Source organism: Taeniopygia guttata, chromosome 2 (assembly GCF_048771995.1).
Source record: "Taeniopygia guttata chromosome 2, bTaeGut7.mat, whole genome shotgun sequence".
Taxonomy (NCBI): Eukaryota; Metazoa; Chordata; class Aves; order Passeriformes; family Estrildidae; genus Taeniopygia; species Taeniopygia guttata.
In genome coordinates this window covers 120,335,140-120,349,277 of record NC_133026.1, presented here as the reverse complement: position 1 = coordinate 120,349,277, position 14,138 = coordinate 120,335,140, and the positions used below count along the sequence as shown (strand labels likewise).

At 38.1% G+C, this 14,138-nt stretch overlaps 1 protein-coding gene across 5 annotated transcripts in view; it reads left to right on the top strand.

Annotated features, from left to right (window-relative positions):
* The window catches only part of STAU2 (staufen double-stranded RNA binding protein 2), a 171,281-nt gene that overhangs the window by 46,558 nt on the left and 110,585 nt on the right, over nucleotides 1-14,138 (top strand). For all 5 annotated transcript variants that reach the window (XM_072924765.1, XM_030266336.4, XM_030266334.4 and 2 more), the window contains exons 6-7: nucleotides 6,377-6,536; nucleotides 10,041-10,148. In XM_072924765.1, the coding sequence (XP_072780866.1) occupies nucleotides 6,377-6,536; nucleotides 10,041-10,148 (268 nt within the window). The remainder of the gene's footprint in view (nucleotides 1-6,376; nucleotides 6,537-10,040; nucleotides 10,149-14,138) is intronic.

Here is a 14,138-nt window from a genome sequence, read left to right as displayed (position 1 = left end):
CTATTGAGACAGATGCCATTGGCCTTCTTGGCCACCTGGACATTCTGCGGGCTCATATTCAGCCAGCTGTCAACCAGCACTGCCAAGTCCCTTTCTGCTGAACAGCTCCTCCTCCAGCCTGTAGTGCTGCATGGGGTAGTTGTGAGTGCAGGACTTGGCAGTTTGCCTTAGTGAACCTCATGCAGTCATCCTTAGCCTGCTGATTGTCTGTGCAGGTCTCTCTGCAGAGCCTTCCTACCCTCCAGCAGATCAACAGTCACACCCAACTTAGTGTCACTGGCAAATTTACCGCACTCTGTCGCTACATCCAGATCAACAGTAAAGAGATTAAACAGAGATTGAACAGGACCAGCCCCAAACTCTTCCTTGGAGAACACCACTAGCAACTGGCTGACAACTGATTTAGCTGCATTCACCACAACTGTCTGGGCCCAGCCATCCGGTCAGGTTTTAACCATCAAAGAGTCCACCCTTACATGCTGCAAACAGTTTTTCTAGGAGGATGGTGGGGGAAGTAGTGTCGAAGACCGTAGTGAAGTCTGGGTAGATGACATACACAGCCTTTCTGTCATCTACTAAGGTGAGTCACTTTGTCACAGAAGGCGATCAAGCTGGCCAAGCAGGGCTTTCCTTTTGCAAATCCATTTTAGCTGGGTTTGATCCTCTCGTTGTCTTGTATGTGCTATGCAATGTCACCCTGGATGTCACCCTGGATCTCTTTCATAACATTGCCTGGAACTGAGGTCAGGCTGACAGGCCTATTGTTCCCCAGATCATCCTTCCAACCTGTCTTGTAGATGGGTGTTACATTTGCTAATTTCCAGTCAGCTGGAACTTCATCAGTTGATCAGAACTGCTTTTAGATTATTGAGAATGGTTTGGCAAGTTCTTTCATCAGTTCCTCCATTACTCTGGGTAGATCCCATCTGGGCCCATAGTCTTGTGAGTGTTTAATTAGCATAACAGGTCACTAACCATCTCTTTCTCATTTATGGGGACTTCACTCAGCTCCCCATCACCCAACTTCTAGCTCTGGGACCTGGGTATTTTGAGGACAGCTGGTCTTGATGTTAAAGACTGAGGCAAAGAAGGCATTAAGTATCTCTGCCTTTTCCTCATCCTCTGTCACTACCCTCTGCATTTAACCAATGCTGAAGGCCTTCCTTTTGCTGCCAATGTATTTATAGAAACTTTCTTTGTTGTCTTAAACTATAGCGGCTAAATCAAGTTCTAGTTGGGCTTTGGCCCTTCTAATTTTCTTCCTAGATGACCTTGTGACATCCTTACAGTCCTCCCAAGTTACCAGATCCTCCTTCTAGAGGTGATATATTTCTCTTTTTCTGGTTAAGACGGTATCCTCCACTCGTTCCAGGAGTCTAGTCTCCTGGATTGCCTACAGCTCGCCCTGCTACTTTCCCAGCAGATATCAGGGTCGTTAAAGTCCCCCAGCAGGACAAGGGCCTGTGAGCAAAATCTTTCCTGGAACTGGAGCAACGAGGCTTCATCTATAGGCTCTGCTTGATCAGGCAGCCTAGTCTGTAGTAGACACAGTTCAAGAATAATAGACTGTAGATCTCAAAAGGAGTACTTGGAAAAGAGAGCCTCTTTGTTCCCAGGTGTTGTTGTGGATCTGCTGAAAGAACCAGGAGGTTCATTGCGTGGAGACAAAAGTGACTATACTGGATGTTTCCTTCTTCAAACCATAGAATTCACATCTGTAAGAAATGCACGTGTCTAATGGACTGCTTAGGAAAATAGGATATAGCCAGGGAACAGCTGCACTAAGCAACTTGCTCCCCTAGAGAAATTTCAAATGTTACGGAGAAAAAGTTGTTCACAGCAAATGCTCTTTCCTACTCCCCTGCATGGTCTGTGACTCTCTATCCCTCCACTCACAACACTCAAAGCATTTTTCTGATTAAACAGTGCCAGCAGGGCTGCCAGCTTGATTGACTTCATATGGAAAACGAGCCAGATAGAAAAGGTGCAGAGAATGATCCTTCCAGCAAAGCTGGTATCTGAAGAATGACTTTCCCATACTGTGTCATAGATAATATTTTAGTGACCTCTATCTTGGCCACTAAAATATGGTCTAAGTTACTCTTCACTTTGCATTATGGAATGGGAATAGGGTAATATTTCCTATAACACTTGTGTAGTGGGGAAGTAATTGGGTTTATTTCTTCTTTTTTACTTAGTTGAAGAATATGTTGACCATTAGAAATTAGAGAAAACTTAACTGATGTTTAAGCATGAGGCTAAATCTAAATAAACTTCCCGGTTTCTGTGAGCTGCATCTTGTACTTTCTTTTTTTCCCTTTCTAAGAAGAAGGTAACAATATTTATCAAAAACATTTATGCCATTGAGGAATCCATAGAAATTCAGGAAATGCAGTATGAACACATAACGTATGTACTAATACTTTATTTGTGTTTGTGTGTGTGGATTTGATGGCCAAAAAGGAAGAGGCCCCAAGGGCTCCTTAGTATGCAATTAATATTTTGGCTAGAAAAGCAGCAGATTGTTTCAGTATGCTTACATGTTATGACATCATATTCCAGTAAAATTATAATGAACAGAATTTTTGTTTGTCTCTGTGGCAAACCAAAATGAGTTTTCTAATTGTCAGCAGACCTTGGTGATTTATTTAATTATAGTGGCGCCCACTCACACCAACTTAGTTGAGGTCTGTCAGCATTTCTGTTATGAACCCCTATTTTTAGGGGTTTATAACTAGTTGTAAATATTTACTCATTGCTGAAACTTGACATTCAAGGTCACACTCATAGAGCAAATATCCTTTTTCAGGTTGACTGTTCTAATGGCATTAGCTAAAATGTGAACTTGAAGGGAATAAAGGGAATCTGCTTTCCAGACCTCTTATTTCGAGGATCTTTTTAAGAATTTGAAATGTCCAGAAAAGCCAGATGAAAATGAGCTTGTTTTTGTAGGTTATATGTGGCTGATTGTGCATTATCTGTTATGACACTTTGTTTTCTTCCAGCTAAATGTATCATTTCACATGCCATCTTGTTGTCTTCTAGTCTTGCAATCTTCTATCATTTGGCTGTGTTGGTCAGCTTATGTTCTGTCGAGTGTGCCAGTGTCATCTGAAAATCCCTTTTACATAAGAATTTTCTCAAAGGAAAATCCTAGCATTTGTAGCTGCCATGTAGAATGCAGGAAGATGCATAATTTCTAAATGAACATAATTTAAGAACTTTTAGAGACCTTATGAGAACATATGTGAGGTGTTGCTGTTTGAAATCCTGACTATTTCTGTTCTGTGACTGAACAGAGTGACAAAGGACTGAGGAGTGTAGTGCTGACATGTAGGTGTTCTTATGATGGAAAATATTGTGCTGATACATTATTGCAGAATAATCACTAAATTATATATATATAGTCCAAAGATTGCTTATGCTTTCAGCCCTTTTTGATAACTCATGTGTAGTTTACTAGTAAGGTTTGTTAATGATCAGTGGCAGATAGAGCATTTTGCCTTTCCATGGGCTTGTTCTTTACATGAGTGTACATCTTCAGCATGCAGAAACATTCATTATTAAAACTCAGTTCAATTGTTAGACTGTACTGTCAGACTGTAATACTAGGATTACTTTTGAGGCTTTTGTCAATACAGTCTCTGTCCTCATAACTGAAAACAGGAGAATGTTGTTTCCTTTGACATGTTCCTTGTTGTAGAGAAGCCAGTAGCCTCACAGATTTCGTTCATTTTCTGAGGATTTCAGGTGTTCCTTTGTACTTTCCTGGCAATGCTCACATTATCAGTGCTGTATTACAACTCTGCTTGAGGCCAAGGAGAGCAAGAAAAATTTAATCAAAACCACGTAAAAGCTTAATCATTCTGGCAATGCCAAAGAGCTGCATGAGGCTCTAGAGCCACAGGCTGAATATCATTTTTCCTTATTATCACATAAATAGCTCCCTAAACACTCTTTAAAAGAAAAGGTGGGGAGAGGAGAGGGAAAAAGAGAAGGTTTGTTGTGGGATTTGAGTTTATAAAGTGGATTAAATTCATGTGCTTTCCTCCTTTTCATGCAGTGGGGAGAAAGGTAGGTCTAGTAACTCAACAGGAAACAGGAACTTCTGATAGATATTGTATTTTCCCTAAATCTAGGTAGTTGCTAACAGCACTACCTCATTTTTTTCTATTTAAAGAGGATTGTGAAGTAATGAGGTGGGACATGCTATCAAGGTGCCTACTGCTTTTGCATGACACAGCTTGTCTTGTGCCAACACATGCAGCCATTTCCACTTCTCCATCTTCTGGGATGGTGGGAAGATTCCTGGAACTCTTCAAGAAGTTGAGAGTACTTGTTGCTGCAGGGAAAAGAGATCTACAGGAGGCTGTGGTTTCCAGCAAGCTCTAGCAGCGGCCAGTAAGCTCTGTCAGCTACTCCTGGTCAAAAGCTGCACTGAGCTTTCCTTCCAGTTATCTGATTAGAGAGGGTCAAGCACCCTCTCAGCAGGTGCCGGGGAAGAGCAGATGTAAATATAGGGCCCGGAGCACTGCTCCCAGAGACAGGCAGCAGGCACAGCAGAAGATACAGAAGGGAGTTGGAAACTCTGCTGAGGATGGGGTTGTGCTCAGTAGTGCTGGTGATGCACCACCTGGCACCATTCCTAGCACCATCTGGAGCAGTTCTCCTGTTACATCAGAGACCTTGAGTCAGAGCTCACTCCAGAGCTCTAGCTAGGCTGTAGAGATAGTGGTCTTGTCTGCAGGAGGTGTGCTGTGTTGGAAGATTTGTGTTTTTGTCCTTTACCAAGTAAAGAAGATGTAGGAAGATGTCAACAGACTGCTGACATCACTATATCAAATGAGTAAGGGATCACTTGGATCTTCTCTTAAGACCCTGCAAGTACAAGAGTATGAATTCCCAGCCATACCAAAGGAGGAGCAGGGAGAGTCAGTGCTAATTGGGCTGGTAAACTGGGAGGGAGTCCTGTGATGGCAAGAACTGGAAGCTGCTAATTTTTGGCATTGGGAGGAAGATTTCTGCTCCATCTTCAAATCTGCAACAATATCAGTGCCAAGTGTTTGAATTCCATTAGGCATGTAGGAACTTTGTAATAGTTTTCCAGAAAGTGTCTGACACTAGAACAGGTCATCCAGAGATGTTGTGGAATCTTCATCCTTGGAGACCTCCACAATACCTTGGACAAGGCCTGAACAAGACAGTCTAACTTCAGGTCTTGACAATGTTCAGGATGTTGCTTTGGACCAGATAACCTCTAGAAGCCTTTCCAGCAGAAGTTTTTATATAATTTTATGAAAATATTACATAAGCAAAAGCATTTACAGGCCTTAATAATTCTCAATAAGTGTGTTAAACTGTAAACAGTGTTAAACTGTAAACAAGAAAGCAAAGTAAATATTCACTTTTTGCATGTCAGAATGGCAACTTGGCTCACTCCTCCAAGACCCTATAGCCAGAGGCATATTAGAGCCAGTGTTATGCTTGGTTCTTTCCATATAAATGTAGTTTTAGAATTAGGCACAGAGTTTAGGGACATTGAGGCCAGAGTACATACTCACACTTGTCTGCTTCTGAAGTGTGCTGCTCTCTGGTCAACTTTGTATTTTGTTTCACAGTTGAAATGACTGGGTTACATTTATTAATGAAAATTCTGACATTATAAAAAAGTTAATATAAAAAAGTTGCCATCCATGTCCACAGATGAAAGTGGAGAGAGCACACTTTTAAAAAAAGATCCTTTCAGAGGAGTAAGGAAAATATAGTACCGTGTTTGATTGAATCTAGATTGAGTCAGTCTAGTTTAATTTGATGGAACTTGCTTTTGTCTATGCTTTTGGAATCCTGGAATCCTGGGCTTTCTTACATTGTTGTAAAATGTGAACAAGTTATTTGTCAAGTGAGGATCCATTTCTGCTAGGTATATTCTCTGTCATCTGACTTTGTTGTCCATTAGAGCTGAGCTGTAATGACAGGTTTTCATATGAACAACCTCACAATCCTTCTTCCTCCATGCCTTGTCTGGGGCAGGAGTTCTCTCCCAGGCAGGGCTTCCACTGGAGTTTTTTGTTCTCCTTAGGTTTCATCTTCTCAAGACTCAAACCAAGAGGAGAGCAGAGCTAGGCTGTTGGGCTGATAATTAGTAGAGCTCATTGCAGAGCTCCACAAATGTAGGTGAAGAGCTGGTTTGCACATAGGAGTGGCTGTCAGACTTACCAATTGCCTTGCTGAGGAACAATCCATGTATTTGGATACTGGGTCTTATTCTGGGAGAAAAGATAATGTTTCATCCCCAAATACTACTCTATTTTACATAAAATGGTCAGGTAAAATTCCTAACTTGTACTGTTGTTTTCTTTTCATGACTTCCTTCCAGGTATCACTGCCCAGTGCCTAAAGTTTTCTATGTCCAGTTAACTGTTGGCAACAGTGAGTTTTTTGGTGAAGGAAAGACTCGTCAAGCTGCTAGACATAATGCTGCAATGAAGGCCCTTCAAGCTCTTCAGAATGAGCCTATTCCAGAAAAATTACCTCAGGTCTGTGCTTCAGGAATTTTTTTTTTAATTACCTTGGTTTTTCACTGCTATATCTTTAAGTAAGCAGCAATATATGCTGCTTAAAAATTAAAATGTTGTGTCATATTTTTAAAAATACTGATCAGAAAAATTATTCTCAGAGCATTCTTTCTAAATTGAAAGCAAAAATATAATAACATTTCCCAATCAAAGAAGCCAAGTACTTGCAAGACCTCTGGGAGCAGCTGAAGACCACTTGGGATACTGTAAGTTCTCAACAGCAGGTGTGTGTTTGTAGGAAACTAAATTGGATCCTTAGTCAAGTAAATCTCTGTGGCTTGGTTATGCTGAGGTTAAGGGGCACTGGTTGCAGGTTAGTCATGAACAACACCTCTGTCACTTTTTGGGTTGGAGCTGTAGGTGACTGGAGAAGGCTGGAGGTAACACTTTGCTGAGATCATGATGGAGGGAGTACAAAGTGTTGCACTGTGTAGAGCTGAGTGTAGCTCTCCAGAGATCTGGAGATTGGTGAAATAGAGCTTAAGGGCTTCATGGTGCCGAGGTTCAGGCTCCTCCCTGCTCCTGCCTGTGAGAAGTGCACACAGGACACCATGCAGTGGTGGTGTGTGCTTTCACCATGGGACATGGTCCATCTTAGTAAAACTCTATTTCCTTCAGCAAAACTGGCCAGCTTGGTTATCTGTGGAAGATGATTGATTCATTGCTCCTCAAATATCAAGCGTGGATCAGAGCCAGTACACATCGTACTCATAAATGCATTATGAGGTTGAGCTTCTTTCTTCCCCATTCCCTGACAGTGTGCTCCTGAGGGAGCAAGGACAGACCTGCTGCTACCCATCTATTAATCCAATTAGTAACTCAGTGAACTTGACTGGAATGGGATCCATGGAATATAGCACAGTACGTACTTGCATAGGTCTATCTTTTGGACTTCATGGCTATCCTTAATGAAGCCTTCTATATATTCTTCTATTTCAAGCTATCATTTTTTCCTTTTATTAGAAAAACTTAATAAAGCATAAAATCCTTTTTCCACTGAAAAGGAGTGTTGCCATCTTAATACCTAATTGGGCAAATGTGTAGAAGAGCATAAGGTGAGCAGAAGCAAGAAGCAATCAGCCAACAGGGCAGGGCTGCCGGTGAATGCTTTCACAAAGAGCTATTGTGTGTCTGCCAAAGCACCTCTGCTGTCTCATAGATGTGAGGCTAAGAAAGGCCTTACAATTAAAGTGTCAGTTGTGGGAATGAGGATCAAATTTAAATCCAAAGTGCCTGAGACACTCTTGAACATATTTTATCTTCCTAAAGCTTGAAACTTTATTGCTCAGTACTGATGTTTAAACCTTGATCCTCCCTTTTCTCTACTCACTGTTTGGTTCTCTACTATGTTTAGTGAAAAAATATGCAGAAGGGACAATGAGGTATTTTCTGGGCGAATGTGTTTTTATTGCTAATGAAAATTTAAACTATAGTTTCTATTTTAGACTATACATATCTGATTAAACTAGAGTACATATAGAAAACATTCTTGGATTGAAGGCTTGCTGCAAGTCCAGTGGGCATTATATTATTTTATGTAAATTATGCCAGTGTTTGATTATTCTCCATTTCAAAGATAATTTATGAGGTATTTCTTTTAGAATTCATTTAGCTTCATTTTCTATTTAATTGGTGTTTTCTTATGTTTGCTAAATGAAACCAACAGATATCAAAAATCTGTCCCATACATATATTTAGAGATTATTCTTAAGTATTTTTGAATTTTTTGTAGAACTGATTATTTTTGTAGTGTCTCAGTGCAAAGTTGTTTTTTCTAATCTGTAATTAATTCTTTGGGGTTTTTTGTTTGTTTATTTGTTTGTTTTGCCAGCTTTTTAGATTATCAATGTCCTTTATAAAGCACAAACTTAATTGAACACAATATCAAGTAATATTCTCACTAATGTTTTTTACAGAATAGTAGTATCCCATTCTTTATACCCCAAATATTTTTTTTTTTTTGAATATTGTTCTTTTAACTCTGCTGACCTTTCTTAGTGAAACTAATCAATGCTTTGCCTGTCCTGCAAGTAATGATCTACATTCTTGATTTCAGTGGTACTTTAATTTCATTATATGAAATGAGCTAGAGGTCCTACATAATTTCATTGTAAATACCCTTGTTATTGTTTTGCACAGCACCTTTTTTTTTCCTGGAGGTTCTATAACTTTACAATATTTTGTTTTGTATTTAGCTCCTGATCAATATCAGGCATGTAAATGGATTTTTTTAGAATAAAAATTTTGCAACAATTTCATGAGACAAAAGGTGTTCTTTGTCTGCATGCTGTAGCTGAGTACTGGATTTTTGGCCCTGTGTTATCTTAAAGATTAATATATTGAGAGTTTTAAAATGAGATAAAAGATTGATAAATTTCATTGTAATGTGAGGAACCTAGTGCTTTTTTAATGTTGTTTTAGAGCTGTGGTATCTGGATTTCATATCTATGCTGGTGGTTGAAGATTTAGATCAGACTTTGTTATGTAAGATGGGAGCTCTGCAGGAATCCACCTAATTCAGCCCAAGTGTCTTTGATGTTTACCTCCACTAATAAAAAATTAGAAGCCTGGCCAAGGTTACGTGATTGTTGAGAGATCCCAGTTTGAAGTATTTCAGAGCTTTGCAGTTTGAAAATAGCTGGAAGTGAAGCCTCTGAGAACTAAGGAAATGTGGCCTGGGGGACAAACACCAAAGGCAGTAGTTGCAAAAGGCAAAACTCTGACTGATCCTGGTGCTAATGATTGTGTGAGAAAATTTAGATTTACCTGAAGAATAAAGCAAGGCTGAATTTTAGGCAGAATAATGTTTCATGTGCCTTTTGTTTTTTTTTATCTCTTTGCCTCTCTGTTTGTTATGTTCCTATGGATAAATAAATAATGTTCTGTGTTGAGCAAGCTGTTCTCTGTCACTACCTTTTCACACTGGTCATAACTCCCAGAGGGAAGTTGATGGAGGGGCCATTAACCAGCTGGACCTGCTGAGGACACCTGTAACCTGGTGACCCAGTCAGAGTGTGGGGGTGATTGACTGAATTTCTTCTGAGAGAAGTGCAGTCTTCTGTACTTTCCAACAAGCACAGATTTCTTCCTTGCTTAGAAGGGGTACCCACAGAGAGCCTGAGAAATGGGTCAAAGGATCTGTTTGATCATGTTTGACACAAGTGTGTACTCAGACAATTGTTATTGATGTCAGTAATAAGACTAACAACCATAGACATGATTTTGCTGTTTATAATTTATTTATAAATTAAGGTGTATGTGTTCCTTTCTTGTGAAGCAAAAGCACAATATATATGGCTTTAGTCAGCAGATGTCTGATAATGGGGTGCTGAGATGGATGTATAAATGGTGATTTACAGCCTGACAGGAGACTTCAAAAGTCTTTGAGAAACTGGGAGCAGAAGGATATTATATTTTGTTGATCTTCTTAGAATTGTAGTATGATTATGTATGCATCATTTTCAGAATGGAGAAACAGGAAAAGAATCAGAAGAAGATAAAGATGCAAACAAATCTGAGATCAGCGTAGTGTTTGAAATTGCTTTGAAGCGCAATATACCTGTCACTTTCGAGGTATGTATTACATTTTTACCTGTGTTACATATTTATCTTACTAAGAAAGTATTAAAAAAAGGTACCACTAAAATTCAACACATAATATTCATATATGAAAAATACGCATTTCATATTCATGGAAATTATAAAAAAATTGTCAGTGTATCAGAGTCTATGACAATAACTTTTTACTGTTAAATTAGATGCTCTTTAAGAACTTTAAGAGCTCTAATATTTGGTTGCAAACACTGGGGTGGCAAAAAGACAGTTAAACCATTTTCTGTACAGAGCTGTGGGGTTAGAATCTGTAGCCACACTCAATCTGATTTGAAATAAACTTCAAAAGAGTTAGCCAAAGCCTTTGCTTTAACTGTTGGCATTCATACGCTAGGAAAGTTCCAATTGAAACATTTCACCTTCAGTGCGCTGTCTTCAGAAAGTCATGAGTATCTTCCACTCTGATTCTGTTTCATTTATCTATTTCTACTTAAGCTTTCACGAGTTTTTTTGCTTGTTTGGTATGATTTTATCTATGAACCCGTTTCTGAAACCTTTGTTTACCTGAAGCGATAAAGAGCATTTGGAATAGCTCCAGTGCTATCAGTGAAGCAACTAAGGGAGAATGAGTGATACTAACACTCATTTTTTCCTATGAGAAAGTTCTTACAAAACCTTGTTGTAAAAATGTAACATTGTTGTGGTAGGAAGCGCCAGATTTTCAAGCTGGTTTTTTTTTTCAGTTTTTTTTTTTTTGGTGGTTTTTTTTTTTTTTTTTTAATGCAGAAAATGCTAATGTAAGTGGCCTTTTATTATTTTATTTTTCTGCATTTTGTTTTACATTTAAACTGAGTCTGCATGACAGACATGGATAGTGCTTATTCTGGTGATGGTTATTTTCTCCAGTGCTTTTTCCTGTTAAAGTATAGGCATGTATTTGCATGTGAAAAGAATCAAAACCCCTAAGCTGTGGCATGCCTTGCAGTGTGCTGTATGCAGTTTACTGACATGTTTGGCCCATGTCCCTGAATTGGCGAACATCAAATAAGATATTTGGACCTTCTTACAAATCTGATAAATCTCTCAGAAGGTAGGTAAGAAAGACAAAGAATATTGTTCATGACTAAGGAATTCCTTGGTATAGCAAAGGCATAGATGCTTAATATATGTGGTCTCTTTGATATGGACTAATTAAAGCATTAAGAGAATGTATAATCTAGAGGATGAAACTGGTGTGTCTGAGGCTGTTGGTGTATCAGTTTGCCACTACATGCCAATCACCCAACTCTTAGCTAAGAGCAAACATAATGGAAAGACATGCTTGTGTTTCAAAAAGAAAGCTGATAATCAGTTTTCAAACATTATTTTCTACCTTAAACATTTAAAAATATTTGGAATAGTGCTGTACCAATCAATGCACTAAAATGTAAGGAGATGTATGGTCACTGGTCACAGAGGAGCTTGGAAGCTGGAAAGAAAAGAGGGGTAGTGCTTTGAATGTCTTCTTCACTCCTGTTTGAGCTTACTCAAGGGAGAACATTTGATAAGGAGAGAGTGAAGGCAGAAATACTTTGTAAGGAAAAATCTAATGTGTCCCTTGCCAAAGAATGTTAGCAACATTGAAAAAAGACAGTTTTTTGCTTTCCTGACAGGTTTTGTGTTATTTCCTGCCTTTAAATCTAAATATAGGTGACATTCTCAAATGCAGTTTTGATTAACTTGATTCTGGCTTACTTTTCAATAAAACTGCTAAGCAATTATGCATAATCCCCAGGATCTGATGTTTCTTAATAGGATTTTATTCACTAATGGTCTTGTGCTATTCCAGGCAGGCATCAAAGCTTCTGTAGCTTTTATTTTGTGTGTGGTAGCTATAAAATAATCTGCCTTTTCTTCATCTGACAAAGATTTAGCCAGTGTTCCAACAGTGCTGGGTTATGCAACTAAGTAATGATCATAAATATATATTAAGCTCTATGTAAACATGTCCTCAGAATTGCACGAGCAGTGAACAGTCCTGTTTCGTGTAATGTGGCTAGTTTTAATTGTCTAGGAACTTTAGGATAATTTTAACAAACATTCTATCTATTAATTTGTTAAATAAAACCATTCCATTGTAACAAGGAACAATACTTGTCACTGGTGCATTCTTAGCTAACTTTGATTCATCAACTTTTAAGCCAAAATGCAACTGCTCTAGGGCATTTGTGGGGTTCCCAATGAACAGTTTTTAAGGATGACTACAGAAGTGACTGTTGTGGGAATTGTTAGAGTAGCTGTAGAATGGTCAGTTCACATCTTATTTCTGCCTCGATAGTAGGCTAAAATCTTGCCTTTTTTTTGTTGTTGTTGTTGTTTCAATAGATATGATTTTTATTCCTTATTTGTCAGTAAGGAATAGATGAGCATAGAAAACACAACTGAGGTCAACAGCTTCAGATATTAGAACACATTGGGGTGTTTCAGATTGCCATTTTATTTTCAATATTTTTCTTTGTACTGCAGTGTTATTTCTTTAGAATAGCAAATATAACAATGTTTTTTCATTCTCAGTATCAGGAGAAGGCACAGAGTGCCTAAACAGGCAAATTTTCTCCATGCCTGTCCAGTGTTCTGCTGGAAAGTGTTCTTATGTCCCAGTCTTATCACAGTAAGATTCTGCAGAGAATTATCAGAGTTTCTGTGTTTTGAACCAGGGACAGGCCAAATTGCAAACTCTGGGAGAGTAGTTCTCAGCAGGAAGTTTCACACCTATCTGACTTCTGCTGTCCTGGAGATTAAAGCTTTGGATGATTGACTACCGAGTAACTCTCATTTGGGTTTTGCAGTATGGCCACCGTTCTCACTGCAGTTTTACACTTTGACATTCAGACTCTTCCTTTTTTCTTTTTTAAGTTATTTTTTCTTTTTTTTTTTTTTTCATTTGTAACTGGGAAAATCTGGTGTGTCTGCCTGCACAAGCTCCTGGAAATATATTGATATTTTAATATCTTATAAATAATCATGTATTCATAATGTAGGTGACATGGGTTTTTTGATCCTCAAGTTTTTGGAAGATTTAATGTCTATTTAATCTGTCCTAATATTTTGAATTTTCTACCTGGCATTTCATTAATAATTAAAGCAGTATTACTCTTTCACTGTACTTCTGTTTTTCATTTGTCAGCATGATTCATTAAGTTGAGCCAAATTCATTCTTGATGTAACTTGACCTTAGATGTGTTTTGGCCCCATGTGTTTTCCCTTGCTATAATTATTCTTTGAATCCATGGCACAGAAAAAGAAAAGTATATTGAACTGTCACCCTTAATCAAATTCTCAGCTTTAAATTAGCCATGATTAGGTCCACAGGTTGTATCTTTCAACTGAGGAAATAGTTTAATGTTCTAATGTGTATAGTGTTCTTAGATAGCAAAGGTTGAATTTCTCTTTAGTGTTTGCTATCCCAAGGCTCATAGCAAAACTGTTTGAAATCATATGGAGTAAAAAAGAGCTGAAATCTGGGGTTAACCAAAAATGTTGTTAGGTAAATATTTTTTGCTTAATTACCAAATTTGGATGTTTAGCTTGATCCAGATCCCATCTGAATCCTATGGGGTTCATTCCATTGACAACACAGACTTTTTTCCCTTTACACACTAACAAAGATAGAGTTTTTAATGTTTTCCAGTAAATTATTTACTTTGTGTCACATACTTAAAATTTAAAATATTAAAACCACATCAGAATGCATTAGTTTCATATTAAGAAATATGGTTTTGTGTATATGAAAATATAATCTGGTTTTGTATTAACATTCTTTCTCTCATATATATATGTATATATGTGTGTGTGCATTTATATAAATATGAGAAAACTTATATGAACTAATATTTTAGGAACTCAGCAATTATATTTCTTAACCAAGTTATTTTTTCCTTTTTCATCTGGTCAGTATAGACATTGCAGGTAAAGACAAACCTATATAACAGTATAGTAGAACCACAGAAAGATTAAGGACCTTAGTAAGGT